The sequence below is a fragment of the Malania oleifera genome, chromosome 4 (genome assembly GCF_029873635.1).
Source record: "Malania oleifera isolate guangnan ecotype guangnan chromosome 4, ASM2987363v1, whole genome shotgun sequence".
Classification (NCBI taxonomy): domain Eukaryota; kingdom Viridiplantae; phylum Streptophyta; class Magnoliopsida; order Santalales; family Ximeniaceae; genus Malania; species Malania oleifera.
In genome coordinates this window covers 101,433,351-101,450,261 of record NC_080420.1, presented here as the reverse complement: position 1 = coordinate 101,450,261, position 16,911 = coordinate 101,433,351, and the positions used below count along the sequence as shown (strand labels likewise).

General features: G+C 38.8%; 2 protein-coding genes across 2 annotated transcripts; both read left to right on the top strand.

The window, feature by feature from the left end:
* Positions 1-321: 321 nt before the first annotated feature.
* On the top strand, positions 322-2,639 carry LOC131152991 (1-aminocyclopropane-1-carboxylate oxidase homolog 1-like). The gene is made up of 3 exons (XM_058104993.1): positions 322-1,083; positions 1,502-1,823; positions 2,000-2,639. Exons 1-3 carry the CDS (start codon positions 533-535, stop codon positions 2,249-2,251), a joined length of 1,125 nt encoding a protein of 374 aa, XP_057960976.1. The 5' UTR covers positions 322-532; the 3' UTR covers positions 2,252-2,639.
* A 12,449-nt stretch (positions 2,640-15,088) lies between these two features.
* LOC131153910 (glycine-rich RNA-binding protein RZ1A-like) lies at positions 15,089-15,631 on the top strand. The gene is made up of 2 exons (XM_058106357.1): positions 15,089-15,265; positions 15,338-15,631. Exons 1-2 carry the CDS (start codon positions 15,089-15,091, stop codon positions 15,629-15,631), a joined length of 471 nt encoding a protein of 156 aa, XP_057962340.1.
* The last annotated feature ends 1,280 nt before the right edge of the window (positions 15,632-16,911 follow it).

Here is a 16,911-nt window from a genome sequence, read left to right as displayed (position 1 = left end):
TAAAAAAATATTTTTAAATTTTTTATAAATTTTAAAAATTTTAAAAAGAAGGTAAGATTTTTATAATTATTTGAAAATTTTAAAATTAAAAATAAAACCTTTTTCACAAATAAATAGTGTCATACTTGTTTATTTTTATTTATTTGTTTCATGCCAATGTTATAAAAATAAAAAGTCAACTAAATTTTTTTTTATAATTTTTTTAAAAATAAAATTAAAAATTAAAACTATTTTTCAAAACTAAACCGGCCGTTAAAAAAATTCACCAAATTTCCTTGGCCCTGAAAACTACATTAATCTTTTCTTGTGGCCGACACTTGCACTAGTTGCATACGACAGCTTGTCAGTTTCTGTAATATTTTAAATCGACAAAGAACAGGTATACGACTTCATCTTCTCCAAATCGCTCTCCTCTCATCTTATCCTCAACTCACCTCATCCTCTTCTGCCCCAAATTTCATTCTTAATTTCCCAATCCCAACACTTCAAGCACACTTCCAGTTCCTGGGTCAACATCACAAAATTAACACATATGACAATGGACGATTCTCTTCATCATCAACAAGCTTCAGCTTTAGTTTCAGCGCAGAACGAGTCGTGCTATGACAGAGCAAAAGCAATCAAGGCCTTCGACGATTCAAAAGCCGGCGTCAAGGGGCTGGTCGACGCCGGCATTAAAAGAATCCCAGAGTTCTTCGCTGCGGGGCCGGAGGAAGTATTGGAGTCGGGGCCGACCCACCTCCAGATTCCGGTGATAGACCTTGCCGGCGCGCGCGGAGACGCGTTTCGGCGGAAGACCATCGTGGACGACGTCCGGCGGGCGTCGGAGACGTGGGGGTTTTTCCAGGTACTGAACCACGGGTTGGGGAAGGAGGTGTTGCCAGAGATGATTGAAGGAGTGCGCAGATTTAACGAGCAGGCGACGGAGGTGAAGATGAGATATTACACGCGGGATGTGAAGAAAGTGAGATTTAACAGTAATTTTGATCTTTATCAGTCCAAGGCTGCCAATTGGAGAGACACTCTGGTCTGCATCATGGCTCCGGATCCCCCTAGCGCTGAAGAGTTGCCGGAAACCTGCAGGTATTGATTTGGCTGGTTAGTGTGGAAACTGTTTGATATGATCTCTGTGTTTTTTTTCTTTTTTTATTTTCGTTGCAATTCCGTGAAAAGATGCATTGGCCATTTTCTGCTGACTCTGCTTTGCTAGTTTTGAGTTTCAGTTGCTTTAGTTTTCGTTTTTGGGTTAACTTTTGGTTTTTGTTTTGATTTCTGTTTCATAAACCTGCAGGCATTGATTTGTCTAGTTAGTGTAGAAACTGTTTGATACTTTGATATGATCTCCGCTTTTTTGTTTTTGTTGCAATGCGGTGAAGAGATTGGCATCGGCAACGCAAAAATCCCAACCAGCTACAAAATTCATAAATTCGATTTCTTTTGTCCCAATTCCATTCTATTCTTTAACTCGTTTCGGATAAGATTCATGTTGCACAAATTGCAGGGAGATCATAATGGAGTACTCGAAGAAAGTTAGGGAGTTGGGATACACCCTATGTGAGCTGCTAGCAGAGGCTCTTGGGCTCCATCCAAATCACCTGATAGAAATGGATTGTGCAGCGGGGCATGCCATTTTCTGTCACTACTACCCCGCTTGCCCCGAGCCCGGCCGAACTTTTGGAACGAGCAGGCACTCTGATCCCGATTTCTTCACCATCCTTCTGCAGGACCAAATCGGTGGCCTCCAAATATTTCATCAGAATCAGTGGGTTAATATTTCTCCCTTGGCAGAAGCCTTGGTAGTTAATCTTGGAGACCTAATGCAGGCAAACACCACTACTTCTCCACAACTCATTAAAGTTGATTTTTGCATTTGGCACTTGAATCTTCACATATGGCAACTAAAAGGGCAATTTCTTTCTATTGGGATGGTTCAAAACATATGAAAGTAATTACTTATTTTGTTTTCTTCTTTCGGTTCTTTTGGGTATGATTGCTGCAGCTGATATCTAATGACAAGTTCAGAAGTGCTGATCATAGGGTTTTGGCTAATCGAGTCGGCCCTCGAATATCGGTGGCCTGCTTCTTCTCGACTCATTATCAGCCATCGAACAGGTTCTGCAGTCCCATAGAGGAGCTGCTATCTGATGATAAACCTCCATTGTACAGAGAAATATTGGTGAGTGACTATGTTAGCTTTTTCAAGTCAAAAGGACTAGGCAGTGGTCTGGCACTCGACTATTTTAGGTTATGAAGCTCATGAAAGAAAAGAAAATAATTGTTGAGATTGCAGCTGGTGGAGTCGTTGGTAGCCGCACCAACCAGCTGCTTATGCTGAATTTTGAGCAGCAGTAAGTGGAAATTGACAGTCACTTTCACCTACATTGCATCAACCCCCCCCCCCCCCCCCCAAAAAAAAATCCATGGCTATAAATGCGATGGGTGTTGTGTTGTAGTGTAAGTGATGCATGCATGAGTGTGTGAGGTAGAACAGAGAGTGTTGTGTGTGTGAGAGAGAATTGAGTAGAAAGCAGTAGCATCCTCCTTGTATTATTCTCTCGGTTATAGTGAAGTTGTGTGTGCTCCATGGATGTAGGTCAAGTTGGACCGAATCACATAAATTTGGTGCTCCATTTGTGTTATTTATTTTTTTCTTGTGTGATTGTTGCTCCTAGATGCACCCCAACAATAATGTATGTGGATGAATCTACCTTGATTATTACTTTGTTCATGGACACCAAATTAGCCTACTATAGTCAAATTAGAAAACAAGTGAGTTGCAACATAAGAGAGTTGTTGTAACAACCTGCCTATTTTCCCATCTATTCATTTTTTCCCCACATAAAAACATACATAATATCCAGGTAAGCTGTCATAGTCATGATTAATCTAGACCGATGGGTACCAAGGATTTATTTGTCATAAAATTCTGATACCTAAGCAGTGAAAAATATAAAATCATATGCATGTCATAAATACCAGAAACCATACCAGAGTAAACTAAATCTATCATATATATATATACATATAGTCATCCACCAAAAAGACCGAAAAGTACTCTCAGGGTCTCTACCCAAAAATCCATCTGACCCTAGCTCATCCACTTACCCTATTGACATAGTAGCTCAAACCACTTCTATTGCTGCGGGGCTCTATCCGCCCTCCTACCTGGATTTCGTAAAATGTTCGTAATGCTAGGGGTGAGACACCTCTCAGTAAGGGAGACAAATTAATATCAGTGTGTGGCAATATGAGTATTTTTCGTGATATACATTTAAATAGTACATAATTTATATCAGGGATAAACAGTTGTATCATAATTGAATAAAACGTGATTTAACATATCATAGTTTAACATACTAAATTCGTATACTGGAAAATCATCATGTATAAATATATCATACTTAAATTATTACCCAGGATAGATAGATAGTTAGCTATCGTCATATCTTACCCCCCACATGATAGGGTTGTGCGGCTCAAAGGTTAGACCTAACAATAGCTGGCTGACCATGCTAAGTTAATATCGGTATTAATGTAAGTACGATGGGCCTGTTCCACCTGTGCCGGACTACTAGGGGAACTACGACACTCGCATAAAGCCACATCGACTACCATCTCCCACACTCTACATAAGATGTGTGGTAGCCCTAACATAAACGTAAATGTAAATGTAAACATACAGCTACAGGTACAGTGCTTCATAGAACTAAACTAAGCTATCCGGGTCATGATAACATATAATACATTTCATGATATTGAACATAACGGTTTCATATTTCAGGGTAAACATAATATAAGCATATCTCATAATTTCTTGCATAACAGACATAATCACGGCGTCAACGGCGACATAATTCATAATGTAAAAATCATGACATTTACCCTGGTATAATTCATAACGTAAAAATTACCGCATTTACGCAGGAATATTTCATAATGTAAAAATCACGACATTTACGCTGGTATAATTCATAACGTAAAAATCATGAATTCTTACACCATTTATCATAATTTTTAAAACCATAGTTTTGATACTATTTTTAGGGTTTTCCTAAAACTGTCATAACATACTTATCTTGAAAAAGTCATAATATTTCAATATAACATAATTTCATGAAAATGTACTACTCATGCCACACAAATGTACATAGCCTTATAAACTCATAATTTACTCTGAAATCGTATTTCCATATAAAATGTGTTAAAATAGTTTCCCTGTTCAACATCGGTATTCCCAAACATAGTTCTAAATCATACATATTTTCCTAAAAATAATTGTTGTATAATGAAAAATAATTTCATAGAAAAGGCTGCCTTAATTTATCCCCTTACCTGACTTACTGAGAAATCCACAAAATATTCCAAACTTACACCCTTATGTTCCTCAGTTCAACACCCTGAAATTGTATTTTTTTTCAACAATAATTCAATATTATTCAACCTAAAGCATTATCCTCAGTCCAGAAACACCAAATAACTTATAAAGTCTAAAATAACCAACTTACCCAGATTTTGGGATGGTTCCCAAACTTTCCAAATCGAATTTCTGCTCTAATTAGGTTGTAGAGAATCTCCCCAGGATCACCGTAGTGACTTCTGATCATCGAACCTAAAAGAATCGGAGCCGGATGTGAGAACCCGAATATTAATGAGATTTAAATAATAAAGAGGAAGGGAAATGGAAATAGTAACAGAAGGAGGAAATCGACAACATAGCACTTTGGAAGGAATAACCGAGGGAAATTATTAGGGCCTCGTCGACGAACACAGGGGATTCGTCCACGAGGGTATAAGAGGACCTCGTCGATGAAGACGAAATTCGTCGACGAGAAGATACTGAGAAAGGGTTTTGGGGAAGTCTGAAATTCGTTGAAGAAGGTATAGGTTCGTCGATGAAATTTCTGCAGGACTCGTCAACGAGGTGACGTGTCTCGTCGACGAATCCAGTCCTATAAATATCAAAAACCCGGATTTTAACTTCAAAATTAAGAAATCTCTCACTCTCTCTATCTCCCTTCGGCTCCCTCCTCTTCTCCCTTCGATTTCGGGCTGGATTTCCACGAGTTCGAGGATCTAAAGCCACCATGACGCTCCTAGGGAAGTTCTCTCCAAATCTTCCGGAGCGGATCGTCGGTGGAACTCCATTGAAAATCATCCCTGAGTTTAGGTAAGGCTTTTTAAGCCAAATTTGGTCTTACAGGAGCTATACGAAATGATATACACGTAAAAATACTGAAGTTTAGTACTGAAAGTTTTCATTTTCAAGGTATTGATCAGGAAATCCTACAGGTGTGAGTCTAGAATTTATAGGGGCTTTTCTCAGTAGCCAAGTAAAGGAATAAACTAAAACAGTTATTTTCCATGCTTATTATTATGCATGAGTAAATTTATTTTCAGAAAAACATGTATTATATATGTATATTACAAAGGAAATGCACGTTTGGGAAAATACCGCTTGATGTTGGACGGGAATGGTCGACCTATGTCCTATGATTCAACCCTCACACAAGCACATACACTTAAACACTTTAACTTAAGAATTTAATTATCCGAACATAAACACAATAAATCATGCTTTATTTCACATGTTCAAGGATTTTGAAAAGGTGTATGACTTGTCCAACAATTAAGTCTCAATTGGTTCTTTCACAAAAGAATCAAGTTATATGCCGAAAAGTTGTTATTTCAAAGATTCAAGAATAAAAGTTCTATGTTAGCAAATTAATATTCATACAATTGATTTTAACTAGCAAGTACCAATATTGCAATCTATGGATCAAATGGGTTATTCAAAATGTGATTTTAATCTATTAGCAAAGGTTCACAAAATATAAAAAGGATTCAAACACAAGTACTGAAGTTACCAAGATATTGGTTTGGATGACTTGACGTTGTTCCACACGTAGTTAGGTCACACCATTGGTCCTTCGTACAAGCTTTGAATCACAAGATGAACGCAGCAATGAAGTGTAGATGATGATCGTCGTGTGGGTGTATGAAGGTGCTGGCTGTATGGTGTTGATGGGGGCCGTGAGAGTATTAGATGGAGGAGGGGTTGATGGAGTCGTTGGATAGTTTAGTGGTCTCTCACCACTTGATTTCCGGAGAGAATGCCGTAGCCTCACACTACTCACTCACAAGGAGAGGAACACGCTTTACAAGCTCATGCAAAAAGATGCTCCTTTAATATTCAACTTCAACTTCATCTCTTGTTCTTACAATAAGAAAGCTATTTATAGGCATAACCTGGGAGACAAAACACTAAACACTCAACAACTCTTAACAACTTTCAACAACTATTAACCTAACACAATTAATACTTACTAAAAAAACAAGGAACTCCAACTTATAAGCACACAAGTCAAGCTTAGTTGTCTTGCATTATTACAATTCAAATTTGAAATTTAAACATATTCCAAAATAAAGGCCAAAACTGTGTGGGACCCATTGGAGCCATGTGGGGCCCACATGCCCCACATGGGTTTTGAGTTGGACTTTGCTTCAATACTTCACTTTGGTCTTCAAGCATGGTCTTCAAGCACCTAATAATCTTGAAATAACATATTCATGAAAAATATAAATTAACATAATAGCAAAGTCTTCACATAAAAAAAGTCTTCCATCAAAGAAGTAGAAGATCTTCAATTAATCCCATGTGTTCCAAAATAGATATAAACAAAAGTGGACTTCTGGAGGTCGTCCACGTGTCACCATGTCAGCAAAGGAGTGAAGATCGGGAGGTCATCCATGCGTCATCATATCAGTAAAAGGGATACATAAGGCATGTTGATCCCCATCACCGCTGTTATGTTGAAATGTATATATATGTATGAGATGTCAGAAATTATGATTTTTAGAATGCAATGTATGGTTTTATACAGCAAATGTGTGGCATGAATATTAATTTACGTGAAATGTATTATCATATGACTTTGTTACGAATGAAGCATGTCTTTCAGGAATATGCAATGTTACAGTACAAATGATGTTAGAAATACATGATAATTGATTTATTTTCAGAATGATATATATGAAATGATTTCGGCGCGAGGCCGTATATATATATGAAATGATTTCGGCACGAGGCCGTATTTATGAAATGTTCGGCGTGAGACCGTATTTATGAAATGTTCAGTGCGAGGCCGTATTTATGAAATGATTTTGGCGCGAGGCCATATTTATGAAATTATGAAAGATGCTATATTATCATGTATTATATGTTATTAGAACCCGGATGTTAGTTTAGTTCAGTTCAGGAGCTCGGTATCGTAGCTTATAGATCAGAGATATATGATTAGATTGGTGCTAACCACCCCATGAGGGGGTGGAGAGATGGATAGTCGATATGGCTTTCAATAGAGTGTGGATGTCCACCTGGCAGTTCGTACCAGGGTGTGGCGAGCCCTCGTACTTACAGACATTTTTTGCTCGGCAGTGGTTGGCCAGCCATTGTCGAGTCCCTCCTTCGAGCTGCACAACCCGTCATGGGGGGTAATACATAATATCAGCTAGCTATTCATCCTAGGTATGTTTTCAGTATTATCAGTTATAACAGATGTTTTATGTATGATATGATTTATTAGCAAATATGAAAGTATGTGATTATTTAGTATGATACGACGAACGTTTCCAGAAATATGAAATGTATTGTATATGTATAATTGTCTTAAATGCTCATGTTACCACACAACTGTATTTAGTTTCTTTTCCCTTACTGAAAAGTGTCTCACCCCCGAACATTAAATGATTTTTAGGAAACCCAGAAAGACCGGCGGGTCAACGCCGCCGTTGAGTGAGTTGAGCTTCCCTACTAGAAGGGTAAGTATTGATCTAGGATCAGGAGATTTTTGTTGTATGATCCTAGGGTTATTTTGATGTTTTGGAGATTGTATATAAATACAGTATTTTGGTGATGTAGTGAACTCTAGTATTAGGTGTATTATGTATATTATGGTTTTGAGAATGTAATTTATATTTACTGCTCCATAGGTTTCCGCTGTGGATGACAGGTGTCCCCGTTACCCACGGGTTCGTGTTGACTTTTCTATTTATTATGTTTCATTTTATATTAAGATTTTTGAGGTCGTTACTGTTTGGTATCAGAGTCTAGGATACTAGGTTCTGTAGACTCTAGAGTGCAGTAGTAATAATACTAGAATATAGGATAATGGGATTTGTGGTCTAGTTTTGTAGTCTAGATGCAGGACTTCCGTGGTGGTTTGTGTGATTTTCCTAGGGTGACGATTTTAGGAAAGTCATGGTAAACTATCGTCGGGTTGGGTATTTAGGTTGCAGGATTGAACCTTAAATTAAGATTAGTAGAGATGAATTAATTAGGAGAATATATTATATGAGTTGGATGATATGTATAAAGAACGGGGTTCTGAGATAAGTTATTTGCTTTTCAAGATGGACCCCGGTGGCAGTAGTGCCCACGCTAGTGGGAATGAGGGTGCTGGATCCTCAGGCACTGCAAGTAGTGATTCAGATGCCATCTTATGCAGCGTGGCACAACATGTTATGGCCGAAATTGCCAGGAGTTTGAAGAAACAGGGTGGTCCATCGGCAGGCCATGGTAGTTCGATAGAGAAGTTCATAACGATGAATCCTCCAGCTTTTTTAAGAGGAACAGATCCTGTAGTCGTTGAAAACTGGGTGTAGGAGATAAAGAAAGTGTTTGCAGTGTTGCAGTGTACTGAGGAGCAGAGGGTGTTGTTTGCTACTTACAAACTGACTGGGGAGGCCGAGAGATGGTGGTCGGTAGTGAGGCTTTTAGATCAGCAGAGGATAGTACCTATGGAGATGACGTGAGAGTGGTTTAAAGAGACATTCTTCGACAGGTATTTTCCAACCTCATCCAGGGAAGCTAAAATTGAGGAGTTCATGAATCTGAAGCAGGGACAGCAGACCGTACAGCAGTACGCAATGAGGTTCATCGAATTATCTCTCTTTGCCCCATACATTATACCATGAAGTAAAGAAGGTACAGTAGTTTGAGAGAGGCATGAGGAGAGAAATTTATAAGCAGGTATCAACATTTAAGTTGCAAGATTTTGCTGAGCTAGTGGATAGAGCCACTATAGCGGAGATTGGGAAGTGGTTGGAGGCTGAGGAGTAGAGACAGAAGAAGAGATCCGCACCTTCTGGTTCCCAGCAGGGAGTCAGCCGTGCTTCGTGGAAGAGAGGTGGCTATTATAGAGACCGAAGATAGGAGACCGAGAATTGCAGTTTCCAGGGTATACAGCCATCTCCAACTTGCCCATCTTGAGGGAAGAGACACTTGGGGGAGTGTCGTGTCGGGTGAGGTGTCTGCTACAGGTGCGGGGAACCAGGACATATGATGAGGGAGTGTCCGACACATATTGGTGCTACTCCTGCTCCTAGACCTACTCGAGAAGGCTACCAGGCACCACGTTGAGGCAAGCAGCGAAATATGGCCCCAACCAGGGTTTTTGCTTTGACGGCTGGTGATGCTGAGACAGCCAGTGACGTGGTGATAGGTACGATTAATATGTTTTCATTTAAAGTTATTGCACTTTTGGATTCTGACGCCACACACTCGTTTGTGTCCTTGGGATGTGTTAAATTGTGTGGGATTAAAACACAACCACTAGATGTCGAGTTATTAGTGGCTACACAAACCGGGTCAGCGGTCAGATGTAGTAGGGTACTCTGTGGTTGTCCAGTTGATGTTCAGGGGAAGATTCTATCTTCTGAGTTGGTGGTGCTGGATATGCACGGGTTTGATATCATCTTCGGCATGGATTGGCTAGCAGCTAATTCTACATTTATAGACTGTCGTGCAAGAGAAGTGATATTCAGACCTCCAAAGAAATCAGAATTCATATTTATAGGGTCACGAGTGCAATCTTTACCTTAGATAGTCTCAACAATTCAGGCGAGGAGATTACTCCAGAATGGCTGCAGTGACCCAAAAAATAATAGCATTTTAAATATTAGAGGGAGAGAAAATAGAAACAGAAACAGAAGGTGTTCGTCAACGACATTGCATTTTGGAGATAATATTAAATAATAATAATTTCAAGGAAATTGCTCAGCTTCGTCGACGAAGGCCTTCAGAATTTCGTTGATGAACACAGGGCTTCGTCGACGAGAAAATACCGAGAGGTGGTTCGGGCTGCTCTGAATTTCGTCGACGAACATAGGGCCTCGTCGACGAATTTTGTGAAGGGCTCGTCGACGAACACAGGGTCTCGTCGACGAACTTGGCCCTATAAATAGTAGAAAGACGGGATTTTTATTCATTTCTCTCGCCTCTCTCTCTCTCTCCTACGACTCTCTCTCCCTTCTCTCTTCATTTTTGGCCCCACCAGTCGCCGGATCAACGATCAGAAGCTACCACGATGCTCCTGGCGGAGTTCTCTACGCTTCTACCGGAGCGGATCATAGAGAAATCAGAGTTGGAAATCATCCCAAATTTAGGGTAAGCCCTTTTAGCCACTTTTGGCCTCATGGCAGTTATAGGAAATAATATGGGTAGGAAAATACTAATGTTTAGTTCTAGCAAATATTGGTTTCAGGGTGTTTTACAGGAGGCCCTACGAGTATCAGGCTAGAGTACAGTAGGGGCTTTTCAGAGATAAGGTAAGGGAAATATGCTATGCTAGAAAAGTTCTAAATATTATGCAGTTTATTTATTTACAAAAATTATGTATTTTAGTATAGTGTGACTTATGATTATGTATATGGTACGGGGATATGTTTATGAATTTAGTCTTATGATTTTACGAATTTCAGCATTATGATTATACGTATTTCAGTACCATGATTGTACGAATTTCAATTCCATGATTTTATGATATTTCAGTACCATGATCTTATGAATTTCAGTACCATGATAACACGAATTCCAGTATTACGAATATACAGTTCCATGTTATGATTATTCAAATTCTAGTACGTTATGCAGTATCATGGTTATTTCAGTACTTCAGAATCATGTAAATCAGATAGACATGTATATAGAAATATATTATACGATATCAGACCATGTTGTACTTCCAGCTACAAAGCACGGTACCGTTGCTACAGATATTATGTTACTATATGAGTGCAACCACCTATTCAGATATTCGTGGTACGGTCGACCACCTAGGCCCTTGAAGAGATTAGGCTCCCCATCCAGATATGGGTTGAGGTGGGCAGGTCGACTGACGGAGTTCAGTAATTTATTCCTAGTTGGCCAGTTATGGTAAATCCAGCCTACGGGCCGCACAACCTCGTTATGAAGGGCATGTCATGACACAGATAGCCACAGGGAACAGTTTCAGTTACTATTACTTACGTATTGATTTACAAAAACAGGGATCCTACTATATACACTAGAAGTATTTTGAATTATAACCATAATACTGATATGTTAAGCAATAGGGAAAAGGGGTGGTGTGTTTTATTATTTGTACTGTACTTTTTTACTCAGTTATTCATATTTATATGAAACAGATTTCATGATATATAGTAGCTTCTTTGCCACATACTAGTAATTGTAACACCCCGACCCCGAGGAGCCTGAGATATTAACTTTTTACTACTAATTTACAGTGGAAGCAAAATAAACTCAATTATTATTAAACCAGAGCACTAATTATCCATATTACAATCATTTATTTCAAAAGAAGAAAAATTACACAAGCATAAATATCTGACATCATACTAATATTTCTAAGCAAATCTTTATTTTTCTATCTCCACCCACATGCTTGCTAAGCCTGATTTCCAACATGCTCTTCAGAGTTATCTGAAATAAAAATATGATTGGAGTGAGACGACGCTTAGTAAGTAAATAAGATTATTATTAGTGTGTGGCCAAAATGAGCTTTTTTAAAAAAATTTCGTAAAACAATATTTAATACTATAACTTCAAAATTTCTTTTAGAATAAATATAAATTTAAAAATTTCTGCATAAAACTTTTATCATCAATTACAACAGTAAAATTTTATAATTATATACTATAACTGTTAAATTAAACTTTTAACTTTAAAACTGTATAAACATTTAATGATAAACGTACATATACTTTTCCTTATACGTTTTCCTTAGATCATCATTTAAGCACCAAAATGATCCTTTTCACGTAAACTTACACTTTTCCTTCAAATCATCAGTAACTTTGTACACTTAATTAAATATGTATAAACATATATTATAAAAATCACCCTTAGGCCTGTTTGCCGTAAGTCATGTTTACCCCCATGACTGGATTATGCGGTCCGAAGACTGGACTTAGCTGGCTGGCCGACCAAACTAAATCAACGTACGTAAACTTTAAGTGAGATTTTCCTTATTAAGTCCTGATCCGAAACCAGGTGTGTACTCAGGAGAAAGTCACTAACATAAATAACCACTCTATAAACAGTGTGGGTGCACTCTGATCCGTATAAACTTTAAGCTGCGGTACCGAGCATCTGTAACTTTGAACTTTCGTTGCCATAAGGGGTTTTAAAAATCATCTTATTATAATTTATGCAATTTAAAATAATATCGTGAAAATATCATCTTTACTCATATTTTCATAAAAAAAATATAACATAGAAATAAACTCATGCCACACAATTTTTGTGTTAAAAATATATATAATTTATTTTTGAATAGAAAGAAATGCTGAAAATTTACCCGAGGGGATTAGAACATTTCTTAACTCAAAAATAGATGCAAATATATTAAAAATAGAATTAGTATAATTAAATATGCGTAAAAATAAACTCATAGAAATTTTGTGGAACTAATTAACATAATTGAAATTTACTTATAAAATAAACTCGGGTATAAATTTTAAATAAAAAAAAAACTAATATAATCAAAATTTACTTACCTTCTTCCTTACGAACACTATAACTATCTCTAAAAAATGAGATCGGAAAGAGTGAGTGATTGAGAATTTATTCAAAAATTCTCTCTCCACTACAAATTCTTTCACTCACTAATTCTTCTCTTCCTTGAAAAATTGTTGTGAAAAATGAAAGTTGAGAGCTCCCTATTTATAGGAAAATTTTGGGGAAGAAATAAAATTTATAAAAGTGTGGGGAGATGGGTGAAATTATAATTTTTTTAAAATTAAAGAATGGGCAAGGGATGGGTAAGGTATGGGTTGAAAATGGGATGGGGATGGAGGCCATGTGGGAGTGCTTGCCACCATTCCCATTAAATAAATTTTTAATTAATCACTTACCTAATTAATTAGTCAATTAGTTAATTAATTATTTTATTATTTTATTATTTTTCTTAATCATTATTATCATTATTATTATCATTGTTTTTACTTTTAAACTATTTTTAGTATTTATTTATTTTTGAACAAAAATTAAATTTGAATTTTGAAAACTCATGTGGGCCCCACATGGTCTTGTGGGTCCCACACAACTTCGAGACTCGAATGGATCCTACGTAACTCGAATAACTCTTATACAATTTTATGCATCCTATATAGCTTTGAAACTCGTGTAAACCTCCATACGGCTTCGGGACTCATGTGGGCCCCACACAGTCTTATGGGCCCCGCATAGGATACCTATATTATTATTATTTTATCATATATTTCTACAAATTATATCAGTCAAAACATTATTTTATGTACTTATTTATGTATATAAACAGTATCTTGTGGCTCTGGGACTCATGTGGACCCCACATAGTCTTGTAGGCCCCACATATGATACCTATATTATTATCATCTTATTATGTATTTTTACAAATTATGTCTGTTAAAACACTATTTTATGTATATATACTTATTTACGTGTACAAACAGTGTCTATCCTGTTTATCCTATGAAATTCCATTTTGACTAGGCCGACCTCCAAGGAGCGACTGAGCTGCAATGGTCTCTGAGCACTCGCTAAGACAAGGTCTTTCTTAGGTATCAAACATGGAATCAAGGATCCTACAGAAAAACACTTCTGTATTGATATTAACTTAATGACCATTTTTATTATTTTATTATTATTGTACTTTAATTATATAAATATTTTTGGGTCATCACAAGTAATAGCATATTTTCTCTTACTGAGCGTTGGCTCATCCCAGTGTTGATATATTTTTTAGGTGATCCAGGTAGGCGAGCAGATCAGACTCGCAAATAGAGGGCTTCAGTAGTGCCCTGACAGAGAGTGAGTATCATTTTTGGGAGCATTTTTGTATTACCCTAGCTAGTTGAGGGCAATTTTTTGGGATACAGTTATGTTGTATATTTTGCAAAACATTTCAGAACTCTGGTATTGTATGTAATGGTTTAAGTTTTGTTTATATGATTATGCTTCTCGCTGCTTAGGATAATGTTATGGTATCAGAGTATGATAATTATTACAATGGGAAAAAAAATCAATTAATTAAGTAGGTCGTTACAGTTTGGTATCAGAGCCTAGGTTTGCTAGGTTCTGTAGACTTTAGAACGCTGCAGAAGCCATACCAGAGTATAGGAAAAGGATTTGAGGTTTCTTCTGTGTTTGGGTACAGAATTACCGTAGTGGTTTCTGTGCCTTTCCTGGGGTGACAATTTCAGGAAAACCATAGTAAACTATTGTCGGGTCGTGTGTCTAGATGACAGGACTGGATATTGGGTAGAGACAGGGAAGATAGTTAATTGTGAGTTGGTATAAGATAGGTCTTTATAGGGGATAAGATGCTTAAGTGTGTTTCTTATTTTTAGGATGGATCCAGGAAGTAGCGGTACGAACACTGAGAGGGATGGAGCAAGTCCTTCCAGTATGGGTGGAGGAGACTCAGATGCTGTACTGCACAGTGTCACTCAGCAGGTGATGGCTGAGATGGCTAGTAGCTCTGGGGAGCGTAGCTGTTCGATAGAGCAGTTTACGTGTATAAAGCCCCCATCCTTTGCTGGAGGTGATGACCCGATCGTAGCTGAGAATTGGGTCTAGGATATTGAGGAGACATTAGCAGTGCTTCCATGTTCAGACGAGCAGAAGGTAGCATTTGCCACATTTAAGCTGACAGGGGAGGCAAAGCACTGGTGGAGAGCAGCGCGTCTGATAGAGGAACAGAGGCCGGTTCCAGTGCCAGTGACGTGGGACCGATTCAAGGAGTTGTTCTTCGATCGATATTTTCCTACTATGGTTCGGAGTGCGAAGGCAGCTAAGTTCCTGCATTTGGTACAGGGACAGATGACTGTATCTCAGTACGCAGCTCGGTTTGTCGAGTTGTCGCGTTTTGCATTGCATTTAGCACCTGATGAAAAAAAGAAGGCGAGGAAGTTTGAAGAAGGGATGAGACAGAATTTTTTTGAGCAGGTGATTGGTTTCAGGGTTCATACATTTACAGAGGTTGTAGACAGAGCTGCGATCATTGAGAGTGGTATTCAGAGGAATGTGGCAGTTCAGAGTCAGAGGAAGAGGCCTGCGCCTCAAGGTTTCCAGGATGGCTCCAGTAGGGGCCCATGGAGAGGAGGTCATGCTAGGGGTGACCAGAGGCAGATGGCGAGACCTCATGGGAACCAAGGTGGGCAGACTTACCCAATTTGTCAGACATGTGGGAGACATCATTTGGGAGAGTGCCGGGCAGGGAGAGGCGTATGTTATCGTTGTGGGAGGCCAGGTCACGTGATGCGTGATTGCCCAGGTCAGCAAGATCAGGTCCCAGTACCCAGGCCTCATTAGAAAGGACATCAGGCAGCTAGGGGAGGATACCAGGCGCCTCAGGGTGGCCAGCAGAGGAACGTAGTTCTAGCGCGAGTTTATGCCCTGACGCCAAGTGATGCAAAGGCTGCGACGGATGTGGTGACAGGTACATTTACTATTTCATCATATCCGGTTATTGTTCTCTTTGACTCGGGGGCTACCCATTCTTTTATCTCTACATCTTATGTTAAATTATGCGAGAGTGAGACCCAGTCATTAGATATAGCACTGTCGGTAGCTACGCCATCAGGGTCAGTGATCCGATGTCAGAGGGTACGTAGAGGCTATCTGATAGAGATTTAGGGAAAAGTATTACCGGCAGATCTGATTGTGTTTGATATGTGTGGGTTCGACATAATACTGGGTATGGACTAGTTGGCTGCCAATCACACCAGCATTGATTGTTTTCAGAGAGAAGTCATTTTCGGACCTCCTGGAGAGCAGGAACTCAGATTTGTTGGTTCACGGGTATGTGCTCCAACACAGCTCGTGTTCGCCGTGTAGGTAGGCAGATTACTCTCGGATGGAGGTCAGGGGTTTATAGCTTTTGTGAAAGAAACATCTAAAAATGAATTGAAGATTGACAGCACTCCAGTAGTACGAGAATTTCCAGATGTTTTCCCAGAGGAGCTACCAGGGTTACCTCCTGTGCGTGAGGTAGATTTTCCTATAGATTTACCTCCACATACGGCGCCGATCTCTAAGGTCCCGTATCGTATGGCTCCAGCTGAATTGGGGAAATTAAAGGAGCAGTTGCAGGATTTGTTGAACAAGAGGTTTATACGACTCAGTGTATAGCCATGGGGAGCTCCAGTATTGTTCGTGAAAAAGAAAGACGGGTCCATGAGGATGTGCATTGATTACAGGGAAATAAACAAAGTTACTATCAAAAATAAATATCCTCTACCCCGTATAAACGATTTGTTTGATCAGCTCCATGGTACGCGGGTATATTCCAAGATTGACCTCAGATCCGGGTATCATCAAGTGAGAGTAAAAGCAGAGGATGTCTCGAAGACGTCCTTCAGGACCAGGTATGGACACTACGAGTTCCTCATTATGCCGTTTGGGCTGACAAATGCCCCGGCTGTGTTCATAGACTTAATGAACAGAGTTTTCACTAGTATCTAGATCAGTTTGTAGTAGTCTTCATTGATGATATACCGGTGTACTCGAGAAGTTTTGAGGATCATGAGGTATATTTGAGGCAGGTGTTGCAAACTCTCAGGGAGGAAAAGCTTTATGTTAAGTTTAGCAAG